Genomic DNA, 13,629 nt, shown 5'->3' with positions numbered 1-13,629 from the left:
ATAATTGCTTAAATATTGTTTAAGTGTTCAAAACTTGATAAATGAGTGGATTAATGCATTAATTTTGTGAAATTGTGAAGGATATCGATGTATGAAATTCATGCACAAGCTGAAAGAAGTGTAAGGATTGTCCAGAGGATAAAGTACACAAGAAATTAGGAGCAAAAATGAAGAAAAAGAAAAAGAAGTGAAAAACTGAAAAATACCAGCACGGATCCGAGCTCGGATCCGTGAGAATAAAGGGCGATCTAAGCCCTCGTCTGTACTTTTGGAGCAGTGTATCCGAGTACAAACGATCCAAGCTCGGATCCATCAGAGAAAGGCCTCGGATTCTAAAGATCTGAGCTCAGATCCATATTCAATCATTGGATCCGAGGCTCGAATCTGTCTCTCTCTTCAGCAAGTGGCACAGCCATTTTCCTTTATCTTTCTCACAACTTTTCCAACTATTTTGAGAGACAAAAATCGGTGGCACATGCTTCTGCAATAAAAAAGAAGACCAAATAAGTTGTAGACAAAAGGAAACATCATATCTTTGACTTCTTTTTACAAAATCTGAGTGGAGGAAATTATGAAGTGAGAGAAGTAGACTTTCTACCACTTTTTATGTAGAAACACAGGGAAGAAGCCAGGGGCACCTACGTAGCTAGTTTTCCTTCTTGTAACTAGTTTCTCTCTAATTAAGAGTTCTTGGAGAGGCATTTGGAGGTTTGACTTGTAATCATCTTGTATAAGAACATAGCAGAATTTAAGGGCTTCACTATCAATTGGCTAAGCTTTCTTTTATCTTTCTTGTACTTGTACTTTTTGATGTTTTACATTAATAAACTTGTGAGTTTGATTGTTAAATCATTCATGAGTAGCTAAACTTCTTTATCTAGGGAGTAGATGAAACTTATGCCTGAATAATATGAATTGAATGTGATTTACACTTGTTATATCTTGTATTAACTTGTCTATTTGTGCAGGTAGTAAGTACTTGTTATTGCTTGATCACCAATAGCATGTTTATAATTGTTATTGTTCAATGAGAATTGGTAGTAACAATGGAAACGCATGAGTAGAATTTAAGTTGTATGTTCATGAAAATAGAGATACACTTAAGTGAATTTTTCTAACATTTCATGAAAGAAAACAGAGTAGTAGTAGTATTTTACCATGAAAATAGGGAAAACTATTTTGCTCTAGGCTATTTCATCATGAAAATGAGATTTGGTAATATTGGAAATGAATCCCTGGTTAAACAAAAAAAATAACAAGAAGTAAATCTATTCATTTGTATTATTTATGCTATAAGTGGAATCTACATTCCTAGATTCAATCTTTAGTGAAATTTCTGTATTTGCATTTAGCATTGATTAAACCAGAGTTGTAGACAATAGCATTATAATTTTCTTGCTCAGATTATTGTAAGTCTAAATAATAGAAAAAAATAAGGGTCTAGTACTTGTTTAAATTGTTTCTCTTGGGATCGACCCGATACATATCCTACATTACAGTTTCGGCCTGTATACTTGCAGCTAACGGGTATAAAAATCGAATTTAAACTTGTATTGATATAAAAATCCCGTCAACCATAAATCTAGAACTATAATTCATATTTAATAAAGTAGAAAAAATCCAGCAATCCATTTTTCTTTATCAATAAATATTCAGTTTCCAACAATATTGGTAAATCTGTCAGTGTAATAATTAATTCAATTTTTTATACTAAGTTAATTCAAAATTAAGGGAAGAAATGATGAATAATTTAAATACTAATCCATAGTATGGTGGTGAAAGGAAGTAATTTGGGATATGTAACATTTCAATAATTGTAATTCGAAATTTTTTTTGCTATAGTTCTATATGTAATAATTTGATAAAAAGTAGAATCATTAAGATAGAATCATTAAGATAAGATTAGTTGTTTTTAAAAACAATATCTTTAAAATAAAATTAGTTATTTTTTAAAGTTATTTAGAGATAATTTATAAACATATAATATAATCCAATTCAGATTTAATATGGGTAAAATTCAAGTGTTCATTAATTCTCCTCAATTAAGCATGCCACGTAGGAGTGAGAAATGACTTTGATTAAAATAATTACTTTCATATATATATATATATATATATATATATACTATTAAGGCCTAGCTGTGCAATGCCCACCCTAAAGTGTTTAAGGGGAAAAAATTTGAAAGATTGTTTATAAATTAATGTCATGTGTAAATATATTATAAAGAGCATCTCAATGCATTACTAGTTAATAAAAGGAAAAAAATTCATTGTAATAAAAAGCAAGTATTGATGCATAAATAAAATAAAATAAAATTGATAGGCAAAGTGTATATTATGTTTGGTGGCAATTCCAGTTGGTTTATATAGGTTTAATTAGTGCTAAATAAAATAAGTGAAGTGACTAACATAGAGTAAAGTGACGAGCAAAACAAAAAATCTTGAGTACTAAAAGTAATGCTGCAATAGGAAAACACAAAACATGTAAAAGAAAGTATATGTTACTATAGCAAGATATAAATACAACGATTTTTTGAAGTAAAAAGTAAGAAAAATTGTATTACTAAACATTAGAAAACAAAAAAGTGGAGGAAGTTTTCTCTCTGCTATGTGAGAATGAGAAGGAAATGAAACACAATAAAAGTTGGTAGCATATGCGAGGGTGTGTACTATACTATTCAAGGTTAGTTTGTTGATAATAATTTCATCTAAAAAGGTAGTCCATGAAAGCTAAAACTAAGTTAGTACTTTGTCTTTCAATCTAATGATTATAAACAGATGAAATACAATTAATAATTCATCAAAAGGTCGACTTTCTTGTGAAGGACAACCTAACTGTGAAGAAAATTGCAAGTATTTAATCTAGTTAGGTAATTGAGAAAAAGTTGAGTAGTTGAAGAATGATTGCATTATTTGACTTATGACTTATTACAAGCAAAACAGAGGAAAAATAGGAGAACCAAGCAATCTGTAAGTTGGCTTGTTGATTAATATAATAATGCAATAAGTTTCAAAAAGTATTTTTCTCTCCAAATTAGAACTTATAATAAATAAGCTTTATTGATAATTTAATAATCTGATAGCATAGAAAATAAGAAAAAAAATGCAAATCTAACGGTTACCATGAAAACAACAACAAAGAGCTTTTTAATGAAATATAATAGATATACACATATTTTTGTCATTTAGATGTTAATGCATTCATTTGATTATGAAAGGAAAAAAATTAATTGTAATACAAAAACACATATTAAGGTATAAATGAATTAAAATAGAATTGATAACAAAATGAAATTAGTTTTAAATAATCTATTTTATTACATTAACAAAATAACAAAATGTCAAAAAATATAACAATTTGAAAAAATCCATGCAATTCTACGATTTTTAACAAATGCAACTTAATTTGTCAAATATAACTTTAAATGATAATTCATATTGAAATAAATATAAATATAAATTCAAATAATAACAATGATAATAGCATTGTAATCCGATTAAAACTTAAGTGAATTTGTCAAATATAAGTTGAAATGATGATGTAAATGATACTCCAATTGAATTATATCTCTCCAAAATCTAGAGTTTGAAAAATCTATTAAAAATATTTCAACCTTATAATTGTAGGCAAATGACCTTACTCCCCTAATCAACCTTATAAAGCAATGCCAAGTTCAAAAGGCAATACCAAGTCCATAGAGAATGCAAAAGAGAAAGTTCAAAATTCACCCATAGTGTCACGTGTCAGCAAGGGAAGTTGCTATGGTGACTTTGGACATTTGTCTATCTTATAGTAAGATAAGATATACATATAGATGTGCAATGACATAAATACAAATCATCACATGAAATAATAAGAATAACAAATAACAAGTATCTAAAATACATCACATTTTAGAATATTTTATCTTTTAAACAAAATAACTATTGTAATCTCTTTTTAAGTATTTAACTACAATTTAATCCTATGTCTAATCAACAATTTATTTCATCATTTCTTTGAATCTACAATGGCTTGCCCAATATTATTGTCACAAAACCAATTGACCTGTTGACTTACGAGTCTTCAAGTAAACTTTAAACGTTGACTTGTAAGTCTTCAACTAACTTTAAACCCCAAATAAGACAAAAGACAAACTTTGATTAGCAATTTTCTAGGTAATTCCTTCAATTATTGTCCAAAAAATAAAAAATCGGAAGAATATTGTTCTGACATAGGTATGGTATGAAACTATGTCTGCCAGACTTAGTCAGCCCGATAGAAAAGAAAAAAAAAATTTTTTAAATGATAGGGCAGCTAAGAAGTTGGATTGACCAAGTCCGGCAGCCAAGCTAGAAATTTTTTTGTATCCATCTGTTTTGGAGCAGCCAAAAAGGAGGAGGAAGAGGAAACTCATGATGAATCAGTTCTTTGACAGGGTGATCAAATTTGTAGCTGATTCGGTTCAGCAATTTCTAGTGGCCACAGCATGGATAGAGAGCCTTTTCTTGCATGTTTCTTGGGTATACTTGATTTTTATACTCATGCTAGCTGACCTTTCTACTATTCAAGAAAAATGGTCTGACTTTAGGGAATAAGAAATGAAAATTAGTTTGAATGTAATTTGTGTGTGTGTGTGTGTTTTTTTTTTTAATTTTCCATGTAGATTTTAATGGCATTTTTAACTGTGGTTTTAGCTCATTTTTAGCGATGATCGTTTGGTTACTGCAAAACAGCCATATATACCCTCTATCTTAGCAATGGTTAGTATATACTACTTATAGTAGATTATTTCTTGAAATTTATTTTAAGTGATATTAGTCTTAAAATTAGCAAGGATTTTGACTAATTGATGGTCAGCATATTTTTCTCCGTTGGGTAAATTTTTTGAATTTTTATTTTCAGCTTCTTCCGTGGAGTATTTCAATCAATATATTGGATGGCTGCATGGTGGCAGCGGATGCGGAAACGGAGCCAGAGGAGCAAGTAAAAGAGCTACCTTGCTAACTGCGCAAGCTACCTTGCCAAGTTCCTTTTTTTTTTTTTTTTTTTTGGATACGATAGAATTTCTATAACCTAACTTAACTTATTCTAGAGGGAAGGGAAAGGGGACTCGATGTGAGTAGAAACTCCATCAAAACTGATCAATGAAAACCGTCACTTATTATGACATATTTTGTAGGAGACAAGATTCGAATCCTTGACCTCTCGCACCACCAAGCCTAAGAAGGCTTGGAATGACCACTGGACCAAAGACCCAGTGGCACCTTGCCAAGTTCCTTTGGTGGATGCTCTTTTTTCATAGTCTGTTTGGACACAACAATTTCTGTGACTTACGATTGATGATCTACGTTGGGCAATGTGATTGTTTACTGGAGCAAGATTTTCTTTGCGTGGAAAAGACAGTTTAGTTAGAGCCGTAGAATTTTGGCTAGACAATTGAACTATTTCACTAATTTTAGCCCTCTATTAACAGTACAGAATTGATGGCGTAAATGTATTAGAGAATGATTTTATTGTCAAGACGTTGCCTTGCATTTCTTTATCACATTTTTAAAAAAAAATTACAGCTTGTAAGCCCGGCTGCCCAACATTTTTAAAAAAAAAAAAAATTTTTTTGCTGCCGAACTGACTAAGAAGACAGTATTTGCTCTAAGAAGACAGTATTTACATTTTTCTTTTCTGCTGGACTGACTGTCCATGTTGCTCTATTTGAATTGACTATTATTTCAAAAATAAAATTTTCAAATACAATGTTATAGTAATACACAATAATTCAAAAAATATCTCATCCATACAATATATCAAAATTTTCAAAAAATTTTTGTGTAAAAATTTCAAAAAATTTTTGTGTAAAATTTTTTCATATTCGAACAACATTCTTTCGATTTTTTATTTTTTGGCCAATAATAGAAGGAATTAGCCCAGTTTCCCAGCATCTGGAAAATGTTTCCCGGGAAAAAAATAAAATAAAACCCAGAAATGAGTGGATAACAGAATTCCAAATCCTCAGCTCAGCCTCAACTCCCAAGAAAAGACAATACCCCGAAACTCTCTACAACTCGTTCTTGATTCTGCTTCAGTACAATAATAGTATTTCATAAAGGATTCTCCAGCGTTGAAATTCCTAGAATTCAGAGAAAACCCACATGACTTTGAGCTCGATCTCAACTCCTCATACCACTGAATGGAAGTTCTCTCAGGTCTTTGGGGAACCAGCTCCGGGTGAAGATGTCCAGCAAAGTAATTTTCTAACTATCTTCAAATTGTTCCATGATTATGATTTATGTTTTTTTTTAACCTTTTTTTTTCTGCTTTTGGACTAATTTTAGATTATACCCAATAAACAACCATTGCTGTGATGGCCCTTTGTACTTATTTGTACTAATTATGTGAGTATTTGGTTTCTGATGTTACACTAGCATTCAATTTGGCCAAATTCTTATTAAACCCTATAAATATTGCAAAAAGTTTACATTGTAGCTTGCAGTGCCATTTTTAGTGTATAATTCAGCTATTAGGTGCAGTGTTTTTCTGCATATATGTGATGTTATTGTGAACTGTGATTATATGGGTAGAAGTTGAATCCTTGGTGGAACTTTAGGGTAGGGTAAAGCTTGTTGTCTAATTGGAGTTTGAAATGCAAAGGATCACAACCACAGTTAAAGCATTACCTGTCTACATTGTTTTGTATCGTACTGTTTGACTCCAGCACAATATTATACTTTTTGGTAGGTCAGAGTTAAAAAGTATTGTAGTATTCTTGAATGGACTGGAAATGAGAAAGATGTGGGCTATTGCTCTTATTTTGTACTTTGCTTTTATGTATTACAGATTATTAGCTACTTTTCAAATTTGAGGATTCCGAAATAGGTAGTGTATCCTTGAATATAGGAATGGAAGCAATCTTTTGTCTACATGAGCAAGTAAAAGGAGAAGTTCAGAGCAAAGAAGACAGTATTTGCTCTATGATAATCTCTCTGTTCTGTACTATGTGCATAAGAGTGGCCTAGGAATAAAGGCTGGCTACATCTAGCCTCTTGGAGCCGTATGAGCATTCTGTTGTCAGTTTTGATCTTTATGTACATCACTAGAAGTCTTTCTGTTAAGCAAAATGTAAATGTCTTCTCACAAGCCTTATCCATTTCAATTGATAACATAATGAATGTGGTTTTTCTCTGTAGCTGATATCATTTCTGCAATTGAGTTCGAAAAGGGTGGTGATTATGTTGCTGTTGGAGATCATGGTGGGCGTGTTGTAATTTTTGAAAAGAGGACCCCTAAAGATGTGAGTATCAAATACACTGGTTAGAATTGACTTTTAAATCTTCATTCTTATCTCAGTAAAAGGAATTGATTAAATCTGGCATACTCCTATTTGTTAAATTGTCATCTGAAAGATCTATATCTTGTTAGGATTCACTTGAGTACATTACTCGAAATGAGCTAGAGCAAAATGATTTCATGATAAGGCACCCTCCCAACTATCAATACAAGACTGAGTTCCAGAGTCATGAACCAGAGGTAGGCTACACGGAACTATGATTATTTTCCCCTTTTTTCCCTTTTGTCACTTTCTACTGCTCTTCTCAGGTTATTTCTATTGATCACCGTGGCTAATTATATTTTGATTATTTAACTTTCCTTCAGTTTGATTACCTGAAGAGCTTGGAAATTGAAGAGAAGATCAACAAAGTGAGATGGTGTATGTCTCCTAACGGATCACTATTCATTCTTTCAACAAATGATAGGACTGTAAAGCTATGGAAGGTAAATATGTTCTTGTCATACTTGCCCCTAGTATAAGGAGTTCACTAGTGAATACTCAGTATTAGTATAGTATGCACCATGGAGCCTTTGGCAGGATTAGGATTTGTCTTTTTGGGATCTGTTTTACTGTTCTCTAGTTAGAACTGCAGTTGGACAAGTTACAGTTGTATTATGCTTTTAGAAGCAGCAGACAAGTATGATGCATCTGAAAATCTGTTCTTATTACTTGAACAATTCATGCTGTCAGGTTCTTTAATTTAATTAAAACCACGTTTTGCATTTTTAGGTTTGATAAGATAACCCTAGAACCAATTTTTCTTTTTTCATTTATACCTTCCTCATGTGAGAGATACTGGGCAGATGAAGCTTTTATGCCTGATGATTAAAGCACTAAGAAAAGGCAATGCTGGCCTGAAGCAGGAAGCTGGAAAATTCACTGAGCATATAGCAGAGTTTCTTGGTTCAAGTGTCTAATCAGCTGAATATTAGTATTAGTTGCTTATAAAAATGCAGCATGTCTACAAAGGCATAATCAGAATTTCATCAGTTCAATGAATCTCTCTTCAATTTTTTTTTTTTTTTTTGCCTTATATAAGCTTATGGATTTTTGACCAACTTTCGTTTTACAGTAGTATGATCTCCAGAATTTGATGTTTTATTCCAGAGTGCAATCAATATTGAGATTTTGAAGCTTATACTCACCTTGTGGCAAATGACTCATCCCACTAGGGGTGTTTTTCTATACCTTTTTTTTTTGAGAAAAATTAGAAGTTTTACATTTATCAAGAAATAAAGTATTACAGTAGAGGAAACCCCTCTTTAGTACTATACGCTCTTAAGGAAAAGCCGTGAAGAGGGACTATATATACTCGATGCCTTTATGTTAACAAAAGTTGCTTGAGCGCTGAAAAATGCTCAATTGGAGTAGAAAATATGGACCCAAAGTTTAGAATATGTCATCTCAGACGAGGTAGAGGAACTAGTTGAATCTCCTCATAACCTGAATTGGTGAAAATATTGTATGTAGCAAGACTTTCACTCACTGAAGAGGATAATCCTAACACTTACTGGTTACCTGATTTATTTATTTTTAACTACAGGTGGAAGTTTCGGATATTGTTTCAACTAGATGAACCTAGCTGAGCATGAAATGACTTTGTTGCTAAATAAATTTGGTTCTGGTTCACACTGAAGAAAAATAATTTGAAATGCAAATAACTAGTTCTTTTCTCCAGCTTATGCTTTTCCGTGTTTTTGAGTAAGTATTCTTCTATTTCATGTGTTCCAACTTGTCTCGTACATAGCCAGGTCAAGGAAAGTAAAGTCAAGAAAGTTAAAGAAATGGATCTTGATCCTTTTGTTGCTTCAGAAAATTCCCTTTTGGCTGAGAAGAGTTTTTCTAGCATTCCAGAAACAACACCCCTTTCTAATGGTGTAGAATGGGCAGACAAAACTTTCAATGGCGCATACTCTAGTGTCAGCCATACCAAGGTATTTATCATGGACTTTTTAAGTTCTTCATTTAAGATAACCTTCCACCTGTTTCCTCCATTAAAAGCTGTTTAATGCCAATCTGTAATTTGATTAGGTGCCAAAATTTGAAGATAGTCCACCAGCAAGATGTAGAAAGGCATATGCTCATGCTCATGATTTCAATATCAACTCTACCTCAAACAATAGGTACCTTCTGGGCTAAATTTCAATTATGAGCTTTGACTTTCTTTTGTAAGTCTTTTTCAATTAAAAAGAAAGCAAGTTTTGTGGATTCCATTGTGGTTTGCAAATGTCATGGTTTTCCTAAAAACTTTATTGCCCGATCTAGTTGTTCCGCATAATTTAGTACTTCTTCAAAAGAGAATCTTGAAAAACTAGACTATCCTTGTCAGTCTTAATAGGCAAGACAGAAAGCAAAAAATCACTATTATGCTTTTAAGCAGTGTGTACTATAATTTGAAAACAACTTGTTAGAAAGGATAGTTGAACACCCAAACTAAAAGTGGTTTTCTAATGTCTACAGTGATGGTGAGACATTTCTATCTGCAGATGACTTCAGGGTAAACCTGTGGAACCTTGAGATCAGTGATCAGTGTTTCAATATTATTGACATGAAGCCACCTAATATGGAGGATCTTACAGGTATGTTTTGGTAATAAACTTATCTGCTTTCGCACCACCTTTTATGTTTCTAAAGTTCAGAAAAGTAATATTTGTAACATCAATTTACTGTCTTCATGTTCTAAACTGCTCTAAAATTGCAGTACTATAAGGAACGAATATGGAAATGGAGAAACTATTCAAGTAAAAAGGCTTGGTGTCACACGCTGAGAAATGGTGTGGATATTCATTTCCTTCTACAGTAGTATGGAACTTTAGTGCACAAAAATTAGTTGCTTCTTTACTTGGTTTACTGCCTGGAACTCCATTCTGACTGCTAAAAATCTAGAAGATGGAAGGATCTGTCAAAATATGCTAGGGTAATGGATAAAATGATAATCATTTTCAGCTGATGTAAAATCACAATTGCAAGCGGGTATTAATATTCACATGACGACAAGATTACTAGAGTAGCAACCCTGGCTTTGATGTCAGTCTGTAAAATGAAAGCTAAATGAGCATTTGATGGCATAGAGAATATTTCTGTATGGAAGACTACAGAGACAGTTTTCAATTTTTTGGGGGTAACTAATCCGCACCTTCTACTCATGACAATGGGTGGAGTTTCTGTCTGTTTTGACTTCTTAGACTTCTTGATAAGAGCTTCTTATTTGCCTTCTTTTTGGTAATATAATTACAATTTTACCTATAGAAAAAAATTTTTAATTATGGTAAAGCTCGTGAGCATCCCATGTGTCTGAAGTAATGACAAACACATGTTCTTTGACAAATTGACATATGCCAAGTTGTTGTCTTTCACATTCAGAATGTAGCATTATCAAGAGAATGATCTTATAAGAAAACACGCAACACAATGTAAGTACATTAGCTCATTTTTCTGCCTGCCTATCTGTCATTAGAAAAATCATCCTGGATGTGAATTTATAGGTGGTCTTCTAACTTAGTTCCTTGATGAAATAACTAAGGACTTCAATACCATCTAGCTACTTTCCTACTTACATCATTGTCCAATGGAAAACAAAAGCATGATGGATTTTCTGACCTTTATCTAGAGGTAATTACATCAGCAGAATTCCATCCATTTCACTGTAATCTGCTCGCTTACAGTAGTTCAAGGGGATATATCCGGCTAGTAGACATGAGAAAGTCAGCGATATGTGATCAAAGTTCAAGGATGTGAGCATTTTGTTTCTCTATCTCATTTCTTTGAGTTCAGAATGCTTTATAAATCTGCAATCTCCTTCCAAAATATAAAGCTCGAGTATCTGTTTTACAGATTGCATGATGGAGCATCCAATGGGTCCAAATCATTTTTTACAGAGATCGTTGCATCAATATCAGATTTGAAGTTTGCATCTAATGGAAGACACATCTTAAGTCGTGATTACATGAGCCTAAAGGTCTGTCAATTAAACTGACAAAAGGCCTAATTTAGGAGACAGGAGAGAAAGTGAGATGAGTGGAAACTTACGAGAAAAAGAAGAGAAGAAAACTTACTCCTATATGAGAGCTTGGAAATGAGAATGGATGCTTCAGGAACAAATGATAAATTGCAATTTTTTTTGTTTAAATTGCAATTTTTTTTGAGATCTTAAATTTGTTTCCACTATCAAGAAAACGGGTGATTTTTTTGCTGCTAGTTTTCTTAACTTTTTACATGGCTAAGCCTCCAACCAAGTAGACTTTTTCAACTTTGTAGTTTGAGAATGAAGTTACCTCATCCTAGTCCCTGTGACATGAACAGAGTAGCATAGTTTGGATCTTTAACATTTCATACTTCCCTTCCAGTAGTTTTTCCATGACAACCACTGGAAGTGAAGTCTCTTCCCAGTTGTTAATCATGTTTTATATTATGTTTTTATATTACTTGATGTCATCATGTCTGTGTGAATGTAGTTTTTCTTTTCATGTGATTACAGTGATAATAAGAACAGAGAGAAGAGGTTTGGTTAGCTTCGTAATATCTTAGCTTGATACTTTTCAGCTGTGGGATATACATATGGAGAATTCTCCAGTTGCAACATACAAGATTCATGAGCATCTTCGGCCCAAGGTATGCAACATTCCCTTTCGCCAGGGGATAGATTTACGGTGGGCTACCTGGATGGTTTTGTATAAAATTTCATAAACTCTTGATTTCTAGAACACCTTTTGTTTGATAACCCAGCATGATTATACTGATAGAACAGGGAGATGAAATTTTGCGTACAATGTCAGCTTCTTTGGTTGGTTCAACCCATTGCATATGGGACTGAACGCACTTATCTGTCTTAAGCTCTCCTCCAAAGTTGCCATATTAATTTCTGAAAGTCTTTAGCTTCTCAACTGCTAATCTTTTCATGTGATATGATTTCAAGTTTCTTATTTACTACCACCTGAAAAAGGCTTTTTCGTTCTTACTGAACCAAATCTCAAACTTAGTAATTCAGCTAGGATTACCTACTCCTCTTCTCCATGGTATCTTACCAGTTAAAACCAGCAAATATGTAATTTGCCTGTTCTGATCCAATGCATCATGTTTAAAATGCAACTTTCACTCATTTAGTCTACTGCAACAGCATGGACAATTTGTTGATCCATGAATGTAGGCAAGTCCCTGTTGGGATCCAAAAACAAAAAACAAAAAAATAAAGCCCCTGTAGGACCTTGCTCAACAGGAAATTTTACTTGTCTAAGGTGAAAATTTGTTGAACCCACAATTCATAGGCAGAATGAATGTGCCAAAACTAAATAACAAGAAGAATCAGGTGGTTCTAGGAGCATTTTCAAATTAAGGGAATCTTTGTTCTGTTAATTTGGCATTTGCTTTTGGATGAGTACAATCTCAAGACAACTAGTACGATTTTATATGGAGCCGCCTCAATTTTTATACCTGATATTAGTGTTTCTTTTGCAATTCATTTCACTTCCACTGGCTGACATCCGGCTGCACATTGCACAGCTGTCTGATCTGTATAACAACGACGCCCTATTTGATAAATTTGCTTGCTGTCTCAGAGGAGATGGACTTCAGTTTGCAACTGGATCATATAGGTTTGTGCTTGTCCCAAAGACTTGCTGCCTGTGGACATCAAAGATTCTATTTTCAACAGTTATCAGCCTATTGCTTTTTTCTTGTATTGATTGCGCATGTTCTTATTAAGCTTTATGCTATCTTCAGCAACCAAGTGCATATTTTTTCTCACGGAGGAGGTGTAGAAGATATCACATTTGAAGCTAGCAAAAATCCAAATAGGTATCTTTCCTTCTAATGCCTCGTGTGAGTTTTATTTTGCCCCCACCATGAAAACGTTTGATTTTTGTTATTGCCTTTTGTCATGTAGGAAGCCACTCATGCACGCTAATACGAGAGCTCGTAGAAGATCTCTGAGTAATCTGACTCGTGCATTTTCCCGACATGGTTGACTCTCTCTCCCTCTCTCTCTCCGTTAATCTTTGTCTCCACTCACCTTCACCTAATTGCTTTTCTTGGCAACTGCAGGGCAAGAAAATCTAAATTCAGAACATAACGAGTTCTATTGTAACTTGAACGCTAAGTTGCTGCATCTGGCTTGGCATCCCAACAAAGATTTGATTGCTTGTGCTGCTGGGAGCAGTGTGTTTATGCATTATTTGTGGTAATAATTTGAAGGGTGTCAACTGATCTGCAGCAACTGGCAAGGTCCTGTGCATACTTAATTTTCCATTCTGCCCATTTTTTGTGCCCGCAAAAGTGCATTGCCTGTCTTTTTCTAATCATCCTCTATTTCCCTGTACGTGGTCTTT

At 33.3% G+C, this 13,629-nt stretch overlaps 1 protein-coding gene across 1 annotated transcript; it reads left to right on the top strand.

Moving 5' to 3' along the window:
• The first annotated feature begins 5,910 nt into the window (after positions 1–5,910).
• LOC113739891 (serine/threonine protein phosphatase 2A 55 kDa regulatory subunit B beta isoform-like) lies at positions 5,911–13,576 on the top strand. Its single transcript, XM_027267296.2, has 14 exons — positions 5,911–6,222; positions 7,164–7,267; positions 7,396–7,503; positions 7,630–7,749; positions 9,058–9,240; positions 9,338–9,429; positions 9,767–9,885; positions 10,917–11,040; positions 11,141–11,264; positions 11,849–11,917; positions 12,806–12,897; positions 13,025–13,099; positions 13,188–13,264; positions 13,346–13,576. The coding sequence occupies exons 1-14, from the start codon at positions 6,129–6,131 to the stop codon at positions 13,483–13,485; spliced, it is 1,521 nt and encodes a 506-aa protein (XP_027123097.1). The 5' UTR covers positions 5,911–6,128; the 3' UTR covers positions 13,486–13,576.
• The last annotated feature ends 53 nt before the right edge of the window (positions 13,577–13,629 follow it).

Source organism: Coffea arabica, chromosome 4c, assembly GCF_036785885.1.
Source record: "Coffea arabica cultivar ET-39 chromosome 4c, Coffea Arabica ET-39 HiFi, whole genome shotgun sequence".
Classification (NCBI taxonomy): Eukaryota; Viridiplantae; Streptophyta; class Magnoliopsida; order Gentianales; family Rubiaceae; genus Coffea; species Coffea arabica.
The sequence above is the reverse complement of the archived record's forward strand: the minus strand, read 5'-3'. Positions and strand labels throughout refer to the sequence as shown.